The sequence below is a fragment of the Hypomesus transpacificus genome, chromosome 7 (genome assembly GCF_021917145.1).
Source record: "Hypomesus transpacificus isolate Combined female chromosome 7, fHypTra1, whole genome shotgun sequence".
NCBI lineage: Eukaryota > Metazoa > Chordata > Actinopteri > Osmeriformes > Osmeridae > Hypomesus > Hypomesus transpacificus.
The window spans coordinates 818,899-839,717 of NC_061066.1; the positions used below are offsets into that span (position 1 = coordinate 818,899).

Below are 20,819 nucleotides of genomic sequence, written 5' to 3' on the forward strand. Positions count from 1 at the left end.
TAGCACAACATAAAAAGAGGGGGCGTGGAAAATGGGATGGGTATGAGGCTGGCACGCAAGTGCATGCTCTGTGAGTTATGAAATATGTGTGTGTGTGTGCGTGTGTGTTTGTGTGTGTGTTTGGGCTGTCCTAGTAAGCAGAGCACTCACAGTGAGTGAAGAGGTGGAAACATGTTGAGTAACGCCTCTAACAGCTGTTCACTTGCGTGTTCTCTTCATCCCCCTTTCCCTCATCTCTCTTCCCATCTCTTCTATGGCCCCATGCTGATGGCTGTTTGCCTCACATCATGACAAATCCATCACATCATGATGTCATGAGCCTAAAACAAGCCACAGTGGTCATGTTGTGTTGCTAACAGATTTACTGCTGTTTCATAACTCAGAGTCTTGCCTACCGTACCCTATTTAAAGAACAACAATGCTGTTTAGGGGTAGTACTTGCTCCAAGACACTCGCGAGGTAATATTGTGCACGTGTGTCTCCCGACATTTGAAATGCTTTAAATACTTCTTTACCTAGAATGCAAAGGTGCTGGTATAATTGAAATTACAGTATTTTCTAATAGTATTTCAGTCATGATGTAACCTACACCTGCAAATCACACTCGGACTCCAAATTCCTGGACTAACATCTGGCAATGATGTTTGTGTTTGTTTCTCAACCTCATCCCTGCAGCACACCTCCCTCTATTCATGCATTCCCAAATATCCCAAAAGGTTTCTACCATGCAGTGTCCACGTCAGCTAGTTTTTTAATGACAGCTAGTTTTTGAATGACAGAACACTAGACTAAATCTGGTGACAGAGGCCAACATTGCTTTTAAAGTGTGTAACGAAGCAACAATAACACAACACATCTATAGGTCTGCTCAGCTGGGACATGTGGCATGGTGCTCTATAGGTCTGCTCACCTGGGACATGTGGCATGGCGCTCTATAGGTCTGCTCACCTGGGACATGTGGCATGGTGCTCTATAGGTCTGCTCACCTGGGACATGTGGCATGGTGCTCTATAGGTCTGCTCAGCGTGGCATGGTGAGAGGGAGGAGGCTCTCTCACAAGTTGAGACTGGCAAAGAATATTAGAAGCTACATCTACAGATGACTAGACATAAGTGACCTTCGGACCACAACCGTGGAATGTATTTGTACAATGTATCACAACCTGCATAGAAACTAAACGGGTCACAACCCGTTTAGGTACTATGTGTATCATGACAACCTTGCTGGACAGTAATTACACACAATCTTAAAGGACTACAACCTCAACGCGAAGAACCCAGTGACTCCAGGCGAATGACAAACAGGCGAAGGGAGCGAGGAACACAGTCTAAGAGAGAAACGGGGAGGGGACAAGAGAGAGAGAGTTCACTGGGGTCAGCAGGGTGAGTGACCACGGAGACTGTGGGCTTCTGTGAGGCTTTTGTTCAGTGACAAGGAGAGAAGGGCATTGTGGGATCTTGGTGTTCTTTTGTTAGCGACTCTCTGGACAGGCGGCCCTTCCGTGCCAGGCCCACACTATGCTAACCCTCAACCCCCCCTGCCGCCCATTGGGGTGAAGAAAAGAAGTGTGTGTGTACACAAGTAACCCCATCTCCCCCCCCCCCCCCCAAAAGATAAGCGGCAAAAATCGACCAGGCACTCACAGTGCAGCTGGGGCTCAACTGGGTTCATCGAGCCACTGACCACAGTCCTGATCTTATATTCTGTACATATCAGACACAGAGCCTCTCTGCCAGAGAAGAAAGCATTCAATTCACTCAGTGGGATATTTTATAGGTTTCCCATTGAGTGCAGCACTGGGAAACCTATAAAATATCAGTTTTGATGACTGCCTGTTGTAAGTCCTAAGTTGTGGTTTTGCAGCTTGTGAGCGGTTGCCAGTTGTCTTCTTTTTCCCTCTTCCTGTGTGCCAGCCTGTGTGAAGGAGCCTGGAGGTTGTAAATCTCCTGCTTCAAGCCATTTCTGGGGACTTTCACAGAAACTAATGGCAGTTTTCTGCTGGCAAACTCAAGCAGCCATTTAAACCGCGCTTCCTTTACTAACTGCCCTTTATAAGTGGGCACTCTTTCACAGTCCTTTAGATACAAGGCCACCCCCTCGAGCTAAAGGGTGTCAGAGAGAGAAAAAGGATACAAAGAGACAGAAGAGAAATACAGTCGGAAGGAGAGAACGAAAAGGAGGGTGAATGGTTTGCTCTGCCACAGTTGTCGTGCCTAGGGAGCATGGTACAGTGCTCTGCAGCATCTTTAGATCTGCTCGGAGATAATGCCCAGTGAAGCGGAGAGAGCCCTCATTGGAGACTGGGACTGACAACTTCACACGCGGGAAATAACATTATCGCATAGGAGACTGGAGAGAGGAGAGTGGACCATGCCTTTCCTTCTTAGAAACACACTTTACTGGCCATTCAGAGTCATGCATTTACAGTATTGCCCAAGAAAGCCTAACCGACAGACATAAACACCCATGCGAGCACACGTGAAGCACTGAAACAAAAAACATGTAAAATATTAATCACTCCGTATGAATGTAGACGGAACTGTAATAAAGACTGCTGCCAATTGCCAAAGCCTTAAGGAAGCTGGATTTCAAGTGCTCTGATTAAAATAACAATAAACTAGAGTGTATCAGGTGGAGCATCTGTTTATAGCAGGCTGCTGGGTAATTGGCCCTGCTCTGTGGTAGGCCTGCTCTCTGCTGAGTCAGCTATACACGTCCAATCACAGAGCAGCTGGCTGGAAACGTACAGTAGCTCTCTTCTCCCCATCCCTCGAGGTGGAAACAGCTGAATGCAGCATGTTCAAATCTGACCTCCATTTCCAGCCTACACAGATCTAGCTGCAATGAGAGAATTAAGGCCATAAGGCAGACATCATGGTCCGGATGCTTCCTGCTAACAAACAGGCTATGCATGGTTGAAACGATAGCTACCCTTGTGGCTTTGCTTGTGACTTTCTCTTCAGTGGATGAAAAGAGTGAATGTGAGAAAGGATGCCGGTGTAAAAGAGCTCCACCACACATCAGCACAAACGGACAAACAGACCCTCCGAGCCGCCCTCTGCTCTCGTGGCGCTCCAGGGGAGATGTGCAGGAGGAGGACACGGAGCGGGGCTTAGGCTGACAATGTGATGCTGATCCTGGGGAGGAGGGAGAGAGAGAGGTGCCCTGCTGGGTACATCTGGAAGAGGAGTGGGCGGACAGGTCAGCTGCAGAGGCAGCTGCCGACGGGGAGAGACTGAGAGAAGCACTTCTTCTCTCGTTCGTCCCTCCTTGCTCTCCAATCCTCGTTAACCCCGCTCCAATACGGATATAAAACAAGCTGCGTGCGTCACTGAGCCCCCAAAACCTTCTCCCTGGATGCAGACGTAAATCTGTCTAACTGCTAACTGCCTGTCGGCTCTGTCTGCTGTGGCTTAGAACTAAACCTGCTGTCTAACCATCCTCCACCTCACACACCTGTCCGGGGAGGCTACCCAAGAGCCACTGCGTCTGTGGATCTACATGAAAAAGATCCAAACATCAAACCTCAGCCTTCTCTCTTTCCTCGTGTGTGTTTTCACATCATCCTGTTGCCTTGCTGAGGCTGGCTCACTGACTTGGAAATTGTTCCTGAACGAGTCTTCTGAGACAACGGCAGCCTCTGCTGGAACTCATCCAAACTCTCCTCTCCTAATTCATCGGTGCTGGTCAGGGTCTCAGAGAAGGAACCAAGGGGGGGTTGGGGGGGGAGGTGGGGGTGGGGGTGTGAAGTGGGCCAGAACACCGCTCAGAACACAGCTCATTAGCGCATTCTGAGAGATGGAAGGTTTTCAGATGCCAGCCTCTGCTGCTCTCGTCAATATGGGCCGATCAATATCAGCGTAATAATAGGGTTTACAGTGACAGCGATTATAGAATCATGTGGTTTGGCCATTTGAAATGCTGATGGCATCGTTTTCGGTTTCAGAGACAGTGACCTCATGCTGAGACAAAGGAAAATTCCATTATCCTGCTTTACAATGACCCATACTAACAATGGCCGCGTTTCCCAGATTCGTTAATAAGCTCTTAACGCCCAGAGATTCTTAGGAACGTTCTAGAGCACTCTTAGAACGCTCCTAAGAAGCTCTTAGCGTTAAGACTGCGGCCAATGACTGCAGTTCCAACAGTAAGACCAGTAAAAGGCCAAATGTTCCTATAGAAGGGAACAGAGGAGCTTCCCATACAAGCCCTTCTGTGTGGTTGACCACTCAACCACATGTAATGCAGGAGCAAAACTGTGTCTTCCAGTAGTGGTCACCCCCTTGGGTTTGGGGAAGGTGACCGAAATACCGGTGAGAGATCAAGTTCCTCTTTTTGTGCATGCATTCAAGCTCTTCAGGTTTTTCTGTGCGTAAGTGTGTGTTTTCATGTGTGTTTGCATGTGTGTGTTTGCATGTGTGTGTAGTTCATGTCCCATAGCCTGGCCCCTGTGGTACTGTGTGTGTTTGCATGTGTGTGTTTGCATGTGTGTGTGTGTGTGTGTGTAGTTCATGTCCCATAGCCTGGCCCCTGTGGTACTGTGTGTGTGTGTGTGTGTGTAGTTCATGTCCCCTAGTCTGGCCCCTGTGGTACTGTGTGTGTGTGTTTGCAGATGAGTGGAATACTGGGGCAAGGCTCGCAGCTCTGCCCTCGTCAGCCCGGAGATTAGAGAGGAAACCAAGCTGAAACATCCTCTCCACATGCTCCACACGCTCCACTGAGCTCAGAGACCGACACTGGAAGACAGCCTCCACAACACACACGCACACATTTCTACAGCTATAACCAGAAAAGCCCCAAATGCATTCAGACACAAGCCCACACACCGAATCTATGTGTAAGGTCAGCACCCTCTTGCTGTGAAAACCATCCTCGTTTACTTATGCCTGAAAGGAAACACCCGAAGGAGCTCTGAGACAGTGTACGGTGACGGTGTGTCTTTCTGACAGACTGGACGGAGAGTCCGGTCTGAGGACAGAGTCACTGGGAGACTGGAGAGTCTCGAACACGATCCCTGTTGATCGGGGTTCTCATCTGTCCTGTCACCAAACCTTATAGCCTCTACCTCCCCTGAGGTAACGAGCCAGACCTTCTCCATCTTGGACTGGGTCAATAATACCCACACAGACCCACACTGGCCCGAGTTAAATCATTACACATCCAAAAGGTCTGATCCTCTGGACTTCACCAGCATCTCCAGCTTCTCCTCCTGCAGCTCACGTGCACCATCTCTCAAACTCAAGACCAGGGGGGTATTCCAGAAAGCAGGTTATGCGACATACCCAGGTAAGTTAACTCCTTATATGACAGCCAGCGTTGTAGCAACATTGCCAGTAAGTTGCTGCAGCATTGCGTGTCAGTTGGAGAGTTAACTTACCCGGTTATGTCGCATAACCAGCTTTCTGGAATACCCCCCAGCTCTCTCAAGGGAGAACGGGCGGTCACGTTGAGGCAGGACTGTGGACAAACTTGTTCTCCAGTTCAGTCATGTAGCAAGCTAATACATCAGAGACTGAGACTTCGGAGCCGGCTGGGATGCAGAGCAGCGTACCGCCGCTGGTTTAAGCATCTGGATGCTACTCATCAAGTCGCTCAACAACAAAAAGGCCGAGGCCAAGCTAACTCCCACAGAAACATACAAGGTCACCGTCATGTTTGATCAGTTCAGTGACTGCTTCTCCAGCACTGTAAAACAGGCATCTGGATAGCAGAGGCTTAAGGGACTGGGGCAGACTTGGCAGGCTCTTCATACCCTTTAGGACCACTGGGGCCCCAGTAGGAGAGGGACTGAGCATGTGCGAGAGCACACAATATGTTTGCCAGCAATGCTTAATGTGCAAATGTGTTTGACAAACTACAGTTCATTTGCAGGCTAATACATAATGCATACAAAGCATGGCTTCTCCTATCCTCTCTCGTCCTCTCTCCCCCTTTCTCTTGTCCTCTCTTGGTTGCTATCCGCCTGCCTCGCTCCCTCCCCCCCATGCCACATGCCAATCAGCACAAGATAGAGAAAGGAAAAGGGTTGGCAACATGCCATGCTGACAGCTACCTCCAAGACCTTTCTCTGCCACGACAGGGTTCAGGTCATGTGCCTGACTATGGAATGCAAGGCATGCTGGGAGTCAGAGTGCAGTACTACATGTGAAACCGGACGGTTGTGTGATACCCTCCTGAGGAGAGACTTCACTATAGTACTCTGCATGAAAAACTGAAACAAGCAGAAACACAATCCAAAAACCACTTAGGAAGAAATCGATAATTCCTCAATGTTTATTTAGCTGGGAAGATCCTGTCTTTCTAGATGCAAACATCTAAATCAATACTGCTATTCAGCCATAATAGACCAGCATTGTTCTGGCAAGTCACAACGCAGAAGAGATAAATAAACAATACACATGGATTACTGTTACCTCTTTTGCTAACAAACACACCGTGATTACTCTATCCTCACAACAATAAACAGCTTCCAATAACACAGCTATCCTACAGTATTTGCATGGATAAAGTCAGGTGGTCAGGTAGTCGGGTGGATGAGCGGTTAGGGAATCGGGCTGGTAATCTGAAGGTTGGCAGTGCCAAATGACGTTGTGGCACTTCACCCTACTTGCCTCGGGGGAATCTCCCTGTACTTAATGTAAGTCGCTCTGGATAAGAGCGTCTGCTAAATGACTAAATGTAAAGTGAAGAGTTAAGTGAAGCCTCCCCTCCCCTCTCTGGTCTCTCTCTGGGTAACAGGCCACACCTGCGTTTCTAGACTTGTTGAAACAGTCAACAATGTTTTTCTCTGACCGTATTCCAGAGGCCTTTGCTAGCACCAGCTTCGGCATCAACGGGAAACATTAATAATTCATGCTATAACTGCAGGGCAGAACATAGCAGACACCATCACCACAGCTTCACTGAAGCACTAAAGAGTTGAGAAACTGACAAATGCACACTTCTACCTCCATGGAAACAGTACTTTAGATGCACTGGTGGATGAAGGAAGTCTAATCTAGATTGAACTTGTGTCTTTCACTGTTGTCACCTCAGCCTGTGATGCTAACATATAATTTTGAAAGACAGCACGTCGTCTATTTTGGTGAAAAGGGCCCTATAAATAGTAATTGTCATAGTGGGTTACTGTGAAAGTGTGCTAGATATCTGGGAGGAGTTGCATAAGATAGAGATCTTGAATATAGGCCTGATGCCAAATTATGAGCTTTGTGATTTTTACAAGTGCCTACATGCTGCGGTTAAACCCATTTCATAACTAACTTTTCATAGAAAGACTTGGGACTACATGTTACCATATCAAGAAAACATAGCTAGCTGAAATGTAGCCATGGGAACAGATGATCAGATTAACAAGAAATGGTTTGTTTATGGTACAAGTGACATGCAGTTACTACAGTACAGACTCTTAGTACTGTTAAGAAAAGTCAATCAATTGGGTGTAACCAGTACCCCATGCCAGATAATATAATTCAAACTGCCCTACCTGCCTCAGCCTGCCCTACCTGCCTCATTTTGCCCTACCTGCCTCATCTTGCCCTACCTGCCTCAGCCTGCCCTATCTGCCTCAGCCTGCCCTACCTGCCTCAGCCTGCCCTACCTGCCTCAGCCTGCCCTATCTACCTCAGCCTGCCCTACCTGCCTCAGCCTGCCCTACCTGCCTCAGCATGCCCTACCTGACTCAGCCTGCCCTACCTGCCTCAACCAGCCCTACCTGCCTCTCCCAGTTCTGGCAGCCATGTGAGCTGTGCCCTCCCTTAATGGTGAGTAAACTTCAGACACATCACCAGAAGAATACCTGCCTATCTATGAATGATTAAAACTTCACAATAAGAGCAGTGTAGAGCCTCTGTCACTGACAAGAGAGATGTGGTTGGATTAGGGTCTGCTTTTCCTCCTGATGTGAGATACCTCATATCCAGCCTCTTTCCAAGAACAGATACAGAATCAAATTACAGTCAGGTAAAGAGCCAGACAAGGATAAATGCAAGTTAAGGCTTGAACTGAATACATTAACTCACTCAAAAAGACACAGTCACTGTGCCCCTCCTTTACTGCTCCACCTCACAATGTACCTCTTTATTCTGAGCGAGGGAAAGAAGAAAGACAAGAAGAAGACAAAGGAAGGAAACGATGACTCTTCCTTGCTGAAGAACAACAAAGCGGCTGTTCAGTGAAGGCTTAGTTCCCCAGCCTCTCTGGCCTCCTCCCCCTCCCCTCTGACACGTCCTCTGTATGTCTGAGCAAATACAGTGGGCAATATACACACACACCACACACACACACACACACTTTCTCTATCAGACCGTTCTCAACCACCTCTCACTAATCAAACTTTCTGAAAGACACTCAATAGAACCATTGACATATGAAGGGGTCCCAGCCCACTTGCTATCACTCAGTGACTAACCGACACAGTCAGAATGTCCTTCCGTCTCTGCTGTTCCTTCCAGCATTCCTTCGTCACCTCTCCCACGTCACACACCCTCCTCCATACACAGGCCTCTGCTCCTACACAGGCCTATACTGTGTTAACATTTCATCGAATACGGTTTGTAAAAGCAGGTCTATGGACTCACTGGATGAAGGCTCTACTGGTGAGAGGCTATATTTTCTATATGGAGAATTTCTACGACGCAAACCGTATCACCTATCATCTATCACCCAGGCATGGCTGCAGGTAGCACTCAGTGCTGTCTACCTGGCCATCTCTCCCCACCCAAGTCAGGGAGCCTGGTCTGTTAGCATCCTCTAAAAGAGCCACGAAACAAGGGAGCTCTGCCGATTGGTGGTTACCTAGCAACAGGTGTTCAGAGTGACACTCAAGAGGCAACAAGGACAAAACTCGAATCCTAAGGACACAGCTGGAAGAACAGTCTGTGTAATGGAGCCTCTTGCCCGTTCATATCCATTCACCGGTGAGTGGAAAAATGTGAACCGCGACACTGGCATGAATACCAATTAGGGCCAGGGATGTAGCCAAAGTGCATTGTGGGAAGAATATTTTATTGCATTGCATTATTGTTGAACAAATCAACTAGCTATGATATGAACTATTCTGTGCCTGTCCTCCTTGGCCATTTGTCTGTGTGATCAATTTCCATGTTTCTGTAGACAGAAACGGACTTTAATAAACACCTGCAGTTTGCCGTCGTTTAAAAGCCACGTCTGGAGAGAAAGTGGAGGCATTTGAATTAACAAGCACATCAGGTAGGTTGCAGCAATCCCCCTGCCCACTCGCTCCTCTCATTAGGCCACTACAGTGTGGAAATGGCAGTGCCATGACCAGCCGCCTGCATTGTTGTGACAGAGAGGGGTAATTAAGTGGTGAGAGATGCTTGCAGTAATTGGAATCTGGTTCTGGTAGCAGGTTCACCTTGGACCGAATGAAAGAAATATAGAACTGGGGTGAGGTGAGCGAGATTGAATACTATCCAGTCACAATATTTATCTCTGTATAACACCAACCACATGCCACTGCGGAGAGAGGCCGGAAGTAATGAGGCTTGAAGTAGGGAAATGATGTGTTTTCATACTGAGCACAAAAAGTGAAAGACTGAGTTGAGTAAAACATTGAGTGTTTGTGAGGAAACCTGGGTGTGGCCTGCCCAGCAGCAAAGTGAACAGGAACACACAGCTACAGCATGGCTTGGTGAGCACGTCAATATGTTCCCAGTTCAACCTTTCAAACGTCATTAGAACTAACACAGTCACTTTTTTTTGTTGACTCACAGTCCGCTGCTCTGCTTGCTGATCCACATCTCTCTTCCCCCCACACCTCTCTCTCCCTCCTCATCTCTCTCTCTCCCCCTTCCTTATCTCTCTCTCTCTCTCCCTCCTTATTTCTCCCTCCTCATCCCTCTCTCTCTCCTCCTCCTCATCTCTCTCTCTCTCCCTCCTCATCCCTCTCTCTCTCCTCCTCCTCATCTCTCTCTCTCTCCCTCCTCATCCCTCTCTCTCTCCTCCTCCTCATCTCTCTCTCTCTCCCTCCTCATCTCTCTCTCCCCCTTATCTCTCGATTTACCCCATTCTCCTCTTTTCTCTCCCCTCTCATCTCTCTCCCCATCTCTCTCTGCCCCCCCACATCTCTCTTTCCCCTCTCTCTCTTCCCTCACCTCTCCCATCATCTTTCTCTCTCTCCCCCAACCCTAAATCCATCCCCATCCATCTGTAAGTTAGCAGGCTTCAACCATTTGTGAGTGAGTACTAAGAAAGTCTATACTAATTAATCAATGTCACTATGGCAACAGCAATAGAACTCCATTTTACAATGAACTGTACATTAAGAGGTAATTTCTATTAAATCTGTCTGTGGTTAACCAGGTGAAGCGGTTAGAATGAACAACTTGCAGCAGCATGTCACAAAAATCCATATGTAGAATCATGAGCTGAAAGTTGGCAATGATCCAGTGGAAAATAGACACACCCAATATAAAGTGGCTTTCTCTCCAAGCCCCTTTCATAATGATTTCATAATAATTCACACCAGTACACAAAAGGGAGAAGATCCACTTAAGAATATTGATATTGACTTTTGGGTGCCATCCTGGGACTTTAATGTACCTAACTAAGATGCAACTCCACACAAAGTAGATTAGAGCGCAAACTTTGGTGTACAAGATATTCAACTATTGATATTATAGCATGCCTTCCTGGTAGCCAGGATGCGCTGACCATCAAAATACTGTTAGAAATATGCACTTCTTATCCATCATCTGCTGCGGCACTTTCTAGACGCGCTATTTGTCGCTTCCGATTGAAGCGTCTGCTAAATGAACAACATTTAACATGTATATGTATCAAACGACACAGGCATGGCCCTCCTTACCTTGCACTTCATCATGTCGCTGACCCTCTCCTGCATGGACTGGCCAGCCTTGGGCCTGACCAGGACGTACAGGGCCTGGACCTCAGGGCAGGAGCGCAGTAGCTTCTCCACCAGCACCTTGCCCATGAAGCCTGTGGCGCCCGTGATCAGAACGCTCTTGCCGGCGTAGAAGTCTGCGATGGAGGCCATCTCCGCGCCACGGCCTCAGGTCTGCTGCGGCTGCTGGTGCCCCTGGCGCTGTCGTCCTGGTTACGGCCAACACAAGAAGGCTTCTGGAGAGGGCGGAGGGAGGGAAGGGTGGAGAGAGGGGGAGAAAGACAGGGAGCGAGACGAAGACAGAGAGAATGAGAAAGACTGCAGGAGAAAAAGAGAGGAGAGATAGAGAGAGAAAGAAGGAAAGACAGAAACCAAGAGAGAAAGAGGTGTTAAGGCTGTGGGAAAAAATACAAACTAAATAAAAAACTAAATACACACTAAATACACGCTAAATACAGGTCTCAGAGAGTGTGTGTATCATCAAGAGCTCAATATAGCTTTACATAACCTGGCTGAGACTCGTGTTGAGTGCAGAGGACAGGGCTGTGCATAGACCGAGGTAAAACCTGGACTATGTCGTGAGTCACACATATACAAAGATAACACACACACACACACTCACACACACTTGATATAGTGAGCGTTGGCTGTCCTCTGACCTTCATCGGAGAGTTGGGAGAGAGTCACGGCAGGCATAATAATGAGATGAGTATTCATGACATTGCTCATAACAGGCCAGTCCCCAGTCCCAGGAGAGCAGGAGATGTGGACTCTGTCTTCCAGGCTGGAAGGACTGGTTGTCCACATTAAAAGGATCAGGGAAACTCAGTTACTAAGCCTAGACTAAGCCTTTTGCTGTCTCATCAGTGCATAGCCAGGGGTGTGGTGTTGGAAGTGGGCTCTTTCAAAGAAGGATGATCCACCGAAACAATGATCAGTTCAGAAATGTCTTCCTTCTGGTTTGAACCTGTTTACCTGCATTCGGACAGAACACTGGGATACACACCTACCACTGTGACACCTACAGGGATAGGGTTGAGTCTGTTTGTGTTTGTCTTTTGCTTGACACAAAAGGTGAATGCATTCAGACCAGATCAGTCTCAAACACACACACACACACACACACACATCTTACACAGGGGGGAATGACCTCCAGACACTTACTCTTCACCCTACCTCCCTTTACCTCCCCCCGTCTCCCCCTTCCTTCTGGCTACAAGGATACACATGCCACTCGGATCCAAGATTGATGTGTATATGAGGCTGACTGTATTTGCCTACCTATACCAACGTATCCTCTGCAGCTGTGAATCACCACACCATTTGCAAGACCAAACTCCACAGTGATACCTGACATCACAAACAATAGCCTGGCACACCTTTTGACCCCTGTAGGGAGAGGCCTCTATGCCCCCATTTGTTAGAGAGAGAAAGTCAGAGACAAACATAGAGACAGAAGCAGAGAGAGAGAGGTAGGGAGAGAGTTAGTGACAGGGACAGAGACACAGAGAGAGACAGACCCAGACTGGCATTCCTACCCATGCCCCATGCCTACTAACTTTGACTGGGCACAGTCCCTCCCAAAGAGACTTAATTGAATCAATGCGGTCCCTAATGGCGGAGTAGGGTGTAATGAACTGTGTCTGGGTACTTGGGCCTCCTCAAATACGATTTATCAGCCGGTGCATGTTGCACGCTTGTGGCAGACAGCCAGGGCTCATGTGAGAGATCCTGATCGCTACAGCACAGAACAGGCCACATCTGGGGACCAGCCACTAGCCCTACCTTCAGGCTTGCCCTCATTCCCTGTGCTCTGTGGGGACTGAAGGGGATTGGGACAGCCCACTTCCTGTTCCAACTCTCGTTTGTCATTGATTCTCAACAGTGTTCAGCTTGGACTACGGCTAAGTGCAAAAGGATAGTTAGGTTAGCGACTTCACATTACTATTGATTTATAAGAAGATTTAATAAACTACTAAGGAAGGGAATTTGTATAGGTGTTTGTGTACTAATGTATGAGCAGGCTTGTGTGTGTAAGTGTCTCTGTGTGTGTGTGCATGTGTGTGTGTGTGTGTATGTGCTAAGAGAGAGTAGGCAATCATTTCAAAGTGTCACTGGCCACTAGTCACGAGTGTCTTTCTCAAGGTCTCTATAGGCGTAGCTCCCTGGGGAGGAAGTAACGCGATGACCCTGCAATGAGTCATGGGCCGGGCCAGAGCGAGCAGCTCTGCAGTGTGATGAGGTCAGGATGAGGAGGAGAGGACAAGGAGCAGCTGAACAGGTGGAAGGGGAGGAGGAGGAGGAGCAGGAAGAGGAGGAGGGGCAGGAAGAGGAGGAGGGGCAGGAGGAGGAGGAGGAGGAGGAGGAGGAGAAGGAGGAGGGGCAGGAGGAGGAGGGGAGAAGAGAAAGAGAACGTCTCATACACGAGGCCTGTCAGACTCTCCCCAGATAGAAGCATCACTACTGCCCTTTTATTGGCACTCTGAGAATTGAATGAGTGCACAGACGGACACTTTACGAAGCGGGTACTTTGACAACGTGTAAAAGTTACCTTCAAAAGTTGAGAGAGAATCTTACTGATGTAAGATACTGAAGTTCAACCTGGTGTTTAAGGCTTCAGTACATCATTTCATGAATCAGACCATTCATTTTAAGCATTACACGGGTTATTCTTTGTAGATAAACTCAAACGTATTATCTCACTGGAGTCTTCTACATGGCATGCATGCACTGTTGAGAGCTGGAAGACTGTTAGGCAGACATATGACTAGCTGCCTTATGGTTCAGAGTTAGCATGATGGCTGTTCTCTTACAGCCCTGTCCAACCACGCGAGAGATGCTTCTGCCCACTTCAGAGTCAGGCAGCCCTCAGAGCTGCCCCTGTGACTGTCACCACCACGACAGCTCTCAAACATATCACAGGGCCTCTTCATGGCAGATGACGACTTCCTGTCTCTGTTTAGCCTCATCCTTTGACACCGATCAGATAAACAGACAGAATGTAAGAGCATGCTTGTCTGAACTCAGTCAAAAGCATGACTATGACATACCAGACACGAAATATCTTTCCAAATATGTGGTTAATTTGAGGTTAAATTTGGATGTTGGAATCCTAAACTAATCAGGATTGTGTGTTTGTTTAGAGAGAGAGAGATAGAAGGGGGGGGGGCTGTGTGTGGTTGCTCTGTGGTAACCATCTCCCATCTCCTCTGCTGTCCTCCTGGTCCATGGAGCACAGTGTCTGCTGGAGGACAGAGGACTGGAGCTCCGTCCCCCAGAGCCATGGCTGACCTACATCACAGAGAAAATGCACACAATATCTCTCTCTCCATTTCTAGTCCTTTTCTTTTTCTCTGTAACCCCCCCCCCCCCCCCCCCCACCACCACCACCACTACTTCTAACCACCACCAGCACTACACACCAACACATGCATGCACGCACATATGCACACACATGCAGACATGCTCGGACACACACACACACACAGTTGTTTCATACATTGATTGCTGCTCATTTAAGACCAACAACTTGTCTATTCACCGGCAGCCATGCTTGTCTGAACTCTGAACTGCATTTGATTCTGCCTTTCTCATACAAAGCAGGAATCCAGTGGCCTCTCCTACTGAGCTCAATGCACTTTCCATCAAGGCCTCAGCATTCCATTACAGTGTTCTAGAACATCCGTGAGATTCCTGGGGAATGAATAGACTAGGGGGGGATAAGGACTGGAAGTTGCGATGGATTAGTGCTTGACAATAAACGTGTCCCTGGAGTGGTGTTCGAAAGGACAGAAACACACACACTCACACACACACACACACAGACACACACACCAGGCCAGCCACAGCATTCTTCCCAGGTCACAGGCTGCAGCTTCTCCTCACCACTACGACTGGTGACCCAGAGAAAACGGGCCTGGACACAAACGCTAAGGTTGACACACTGGATCTGCATAAGGGAGAAGCTCTCAGTTGGAGCCGCAGTAACTGTGGTAACTATTCACCACCATTGTAGTACTGTCCATCTGTACTGACCCTTTATATTCCATATTCCAAAGCTAGTGGCTAAGCTAACTAGGCCTACATGTCAGCTGTTCCCCTTACTAGTGGAACTGGCCATGCCAGCTGCTGCAACAGAATCCCAGTCTTAACACATGGGCTGGGGGCAGGGCGGGGGGGTGAATTGTGGAGCCAGCCAAGCATGGTTATGGTCGGAGTTAGTGACTCAGGATGAACACCTCAACCATATTGACCTATAATCAAAGCAGAGTGCAACAGTGGAATTGTAATGAGCAAAGTAATTCAGGGTCAGAGCTGAAACCAAGTCCTTCTAAGCTTTGCTTAGAGTTCCAGCAGAACGGCCTGGTGAAGTCTGCTACCACAACGGGCATCCATCCTACGTAGCCATGCCAACGACGACAGCTGCCAACCACCCTGCCTTCGGGGACCCGCTGACAGGAGTAGTACATCCTCCAATAACCTGGCACCAGGCAACACTAGGACACAAGGCTCAGGACCTGGGCCCTATTTACGAGCACAAATATCCTACCATCGCAGACAAACTGTCTGCCTGGTGGTGACTAATGGACCACAGACAGAACACTGCTGTGATGGATGAGACAGTAGATGAATCCTGATCATTATCATGATGAGGGCATGAACTGTGCAAGTGGTTGGGTAAACACCATCCACCTCTCTCCCTCTTTGGAACATTCCCCCGGCGTCGTTTGTTCCCAGATCCAGACAGAGATCTCAGGAAACAGACCTGCAACAGGGAAATTGGGCTTCTTCTGTTCTATATGGTGCAGTGTCGCCTAAGGGGGCGGAGGGAGGGGCATTAGCCGGGTCATTAGATTAGCACATTCATTCTATACAAATGATCCCCTAAGAGAAGAAAAACCAATTATATGTGACTTATTGATGACTAATGGAAGACAAATTAGTGAGGGGAAAGAGAGAGCTAGTCAAGTTGAAGATTTCATCTGAGTTTGTGTGTAGATGTTCAGTCAAGGTCAGAGAACTGGTCTGAAAGAGCAGGGCTTCCTTTTCACCAACCTCTAGTGTTCTTATATTCATAGTCAGACACTGCTATGCATTCCAAGCAGTTCATGCTGTGTCAAAACAAACCCAACACACACATATACAGCATACACACACACATGCACACATACTTTCCTTCTGCAATGTTTCTGTTCTGCACGGTATCTAGGCATTTGATAACAATGGCTGATTACAATAAATAACATCAGCTTTGCACAGTAGAGGGGTTCAGCTCTGATTATTTTATCTGGTCTTTAATTTAATTTACAAGTCATTTATTTTGTACAATTATTCTCTCCCAGCTTGGAGTCAAATGTTTTCTTACGATCAGATGTGTTTAGTGTGTGTGTATGAGTGAGTATGAGAGCATACTGTATGATAGGGTGTGTGTGTGTGTGTGTGAGTGTAAATGTGTTTGGCAATGCGTACTGTTACAATATCTCTGCTATTACAGACATGCAGTTGGAGCAGCTGCCATGACTGAGCTGGTTTGATGTGGTGTCAGTTGACTCCGGGTCCAAACCCACACTGGGTCACAGGGATCACAGTACCGTCACCTGAGCTGGGGTCGGCTGTGATACCACACTGTCAGTCAGACAGACACACCACGTGGCGCCGTGCCATTGGCTCTCCAGGAGAGACAGCTACCATACTGTACAACTTCTGCTCTCTCAAACTAGCCTCTTGATTAAGCAAAGCCTGGTCAAACATAAAGCTTTAGATGCTGCCATTAGAACCATTCGGCAAAGTAAGGTTGATGTTGTGTATCGTATGACATTTATCAAATTCCAGGAAAGGATTTCAGTAAAGGCTTCTTGTGTGTTCATACAACATTATGGAGCAGCATGGGAAACATACCATGTTATCCTAAATAAACACATTGCATGTGACATTATAAAAATCCACAGATTTTACATGCTTGGCATTACAAGCCGGGCAGGAGCAAAGCCATCAGCAGGCTAGATAAGGGGTAGGGGGCGAAGTATGTGTGTGGGGGGAGGGGGGGGGGGGTGCAGTCAGCTGTGACAAGCCCCTGCTGAGCCCTGCAACATCCAGTTCTTAATGACCAGTTAACAGTCAGCCATTCCCATGGTGTCTGCCCGGCCTTTTCTCCAGCCTGGCTCACACACCTCAAGGACCTGAGAACAAGCGTAATTGTGTAAAAGTGATTGAGTCTGTTGTTTGAAGCCCCCCCCCCCCCCCATTTCAGACAGGGCCAGTGGACCTCTGCTGGCGTGTGACCCTCCCCCCCTTCCCGCCCCCCTCCCCTGGGGGTCTCACCTCCTAAAGTGAAACACAGTGCAAGATGGAGGGGAGGACATGGTTTAGCAGCCCACTGATGTTACCTGCATGCCCTCTACGATACTCTGAAACCACCTAGAGCTACATCAATTATGAATGATACCCTGCTCTGTCCTTCCACCTGTACTGTATGCTATTCTCTGTCTGCTTTTAGGCTGAGAGTGTCAAGAAAGCCCCATGCAGGGCCTACCCACACACCTGGTGAAGTTTTAGAGTGGCACTCCACACATGATCATGGCTGCAGGCTGTTAGCATAGTCTATCACCCCACTAGGAGCACCAAGTTAAACACACTGTGACTGTGTGTGTCTGTTACTACATATAACAGTATGTTTAATCAGCTATTGAGTGGACAGATGGATTACAGAGAACAGGAGAGAGGCAGACAAGTGCGTAACGATGTAATCTGCTACCTTTCACATATCTACAGTAATGATGATCAGGTTTATTGGCTGCCAGCACCACTCCATAATTAATCACAAGGAGGTTAGGTGTCATGTGGGTATGCCAGTCATCCGCTCTCCATATTGTCTAGACTTCAAAGTTAGTACAGTTCCATCAGGGTCAGTAGGTTTGATAGCAAAAAGCATTGAAGTTGCATCAGTTATAACTGCATTGTGCAATGGTGTGTATTTTAGAAAATTGCACACAGATTATGTTTGACTAGAAGATTAAGGCCTATACCAAAAGGGCATGATTTAACTAAAGCATTTGGACCCAAACACCCTAATCTCACGAGCCTGCCTGAATTCCACACACACGAACATTCTGGAACATCCTATAACACCCCCCCCCCCCCCCCCCCCCCCCCCCAAACAGGAAGTAAAGGCTCTGTAATGAAGCAGTATGCTCAGAGGAGCAGGGAATCTGGGGCAGGAGGATAGAGGTCTAGCTACTGTTGTTCTTTTCATCCAGGATGGGGGGGATACAATTAGCTCAGGCCTGTCTGCTGGGGACAAGGCCCAGCTGGCCATCTGGGGAGCGGGTGAGGAGAGGGGGGAGGAGACTTGGGGCCACTTTACCACTGGAAACAACAACAACAATTATATCGCCACCACATCACCGATGTGGTCTCATGTGATCTGGATACTTCCTTTGGATCCTATGATGGTGTAATGGGATATGATTAACTACTGAGATACTACCTGGCATAAAGATGGCAGGCTGGTTGGGAGTGGGTGAAGAGAGTGAAGTATGCATGTGAGGAAGGGGAATGTATCTGTATCTGATAGGCCTGGCCTATAGCCACAGATCGATCCAGGACTCTGGGTAGTTTTTAAATCACTAGACAGTGAGGGAGGCTGGGGAAGCCCTGACACTAACATCCCTGGGGAGGAACATCACCACAGGCCCACTGGGGAAGCTCTATTGCTTCTCTGGTAGATGCGAAAAGTAACTGCAGGTTAAAACATTATTTCTGAGCCAACAGAACGTATAGGGAAATGTGCGAGTGATGTACTACTTTAAGGCAACTGGAGTGAGGCTGAGGCATTGACATTCTGATTACGTGAATGCAGCATCTGGCCTGATAAAAATAAAAGATTAGACTGCTCCAAGGTCAATTAGAATGGTGTATATGTCATTGGGGGAGATATAATCTTACTTCAATATACAGTATCTACACTGTCTATGTGGCCTAGTCACAGAATGAAGATTAGAGCTCACATTGAGCACACAGAGGCCCACACGCAATGTAATTTAGGTGCATTATGATGATCACAGGGCATGCAAGGTTGCACTGTATATATAATATATTATGCCTTCCAGTACTGGGAGTCAGATAGCTGAGCGGTGAGGGAGTCGGGCTAGTAATCAGAAGGTTGCCGGATCGATTTCCCGCCGTGCCAAATGACGTTGTGTCCTTGGGCAAGGCACTTCACCCTACTTGCCTCGGGGGGAATGTCCCTGTACTTACTGTAAGTCGCTCTGGATAACAACGTCTGCTAAATGACTAAATGTAAATGTACTTGATATAGTAGCTTTGTGTGCTGGTGGATCACAAACGCACAAGATGTCACAAGAAGTCACTTTACTCTACTTACATCTGCTTACAATTGTAAGGTTTTTCTTACCTTAGGTTATTCTCAGTTGTTAGGTAAATTATTCAGTATATATATATATTTTTATCATTACCAATTTTATACACATATCAATAAGTATAGTAACTCTGATAGACCCCTAGGGATTGTTAAGAGGAACAGGACCGAATAATTTCTATGTACCTGTACTTGTTACAAATTGCAATAAACTAAACTTGAACTTGAAACTAGTGTTCTTGATTAAATACTGTAGGCTCCAGTCTTCCATTGCGTCTTTCATGCCTGGACTACAATGTCACAGAGACACTAACATCTTTACTATTACCCTTCTGAAATCTAGTCAACTGACCATGTCCTTGTGCCTAGGTAATGTCACAGTCACACACGCTCAAACCTATAGCCACAATATCCCCATTAACCAACAGGCCACAGCAGGCAGAAGAGGTATACGAGAGCAGTGTTTATAGAGGAGGTAAAGAGGCTGGTGATGATTCAGTAACATCCAGCCTCATTTGTTCTCCCTGTGTGGGGAACTAAATGTTTTATGATGTCCTCCTATCCTATCAGTGTATATCGAGTTACCCCGCTCCCAAAACCATCCATCCACTCCCACAGCCCTCGCTCGCCCCTCTCTCTTGCTCATTACACTGAAAGCAGTGGCACTTGGAGCTGACGCAGAGGTATTGAGGGCCTCCAGTGAGAAATGTCCTGCAGGTGTTAACAGAGCACTACCTCTGCTTCATCCCACGGCTGGCTGTGAACTACACAACACATCGTACCGAAATGTCACCATCTGCTTCAGTTCATGGTCAAATTGTCCTCACTGTAGTTTTCCACACACATTCTGATTCTATTGTTCATACAACTTTACTGGTTTCCGATGCTTTCTGAATAAAGTATTTTTGGTGGGTGTTTAATCAGACGACAGAGTCAACATTGCAGACATGGACTGAAACATGACTGAAACAGGCCGATCAGTGAGCCAGCTTGTCCCCTGATTGCTTGGAGTAGGAATAAAGCACCAAATCAAACAAACTATGCAAAGATGTGCTCGACACATCACAACAAAAAGAAAGATCAAGCTTGATTCACATTACGTGAGGAAAATTCTAATAAAGATGTAAAACAAAAAGAAAACAGGCTCATGCAATTCCTCTCAAAGGGAAATGTGCTGCATATTCAATGTGTATATTTGATGATGATTTAGTTCAGTGCTTTATAAAGAGTGCTGTTATAGTGAGCGATTGCTTTAATAAGAACAGGCCTGGTCTTCACTCCATGCAGAGAGCTCTGTGCTGCATCAGGTGGTCGGGGCTTAATGGGCTTCATTTTGCCTCATTAGCTTAACGTCCGGAGATGACCTTTTTCCACCAATCACAAAAAGTGCATTACAGTAGTCTCACCTTTCCCTTTTACCATTGGACTACATTATTTATTCATTCATTAAGGTTAATGGCCTCTCTTGTGGTTGGACAGCCAGGATTTGCATATTCATCCGCTAGGTTATGACCTTTCTCCTCATGAATTAGCCAATCCTTCCCATCACCTTAAGTGTCTGTAAGACTATGTTTCTTTCTT

At 47.3% G+C, this 20,819-nt stretch overlaps 1 protein-coding gene across 3 annotated transcripts in view; it reads right to left on the minus strand.

Annotated features, from left to right (window-relative positions):
* si:dkey-97m3.1 (fatty acyl-CoA reductase 1) overlaps positions 1-20,819 on the minus strand; it is a 36,388-nt gene that overhangs the window by 12,039 nt on the left and 3,530 nt on the right. For all 3 annotated transcript variants that reach the window (XR_006956297.1, XM_047022627.1, XM_047022626.1), the window contains exon 2: positions 10,826-11,179. Coding sequence is in view for 2 of the 3 variants with exons in the window: in XM_047022627.1 (XP_046878583.1) it covers positions 10,826-11,014 (189 nt within the window). In the remaining variant the exon portion in view is untranslated. The remainder of the gene's footprint in view (positions 1-10,825; positions 11,180-20,819) is intronic.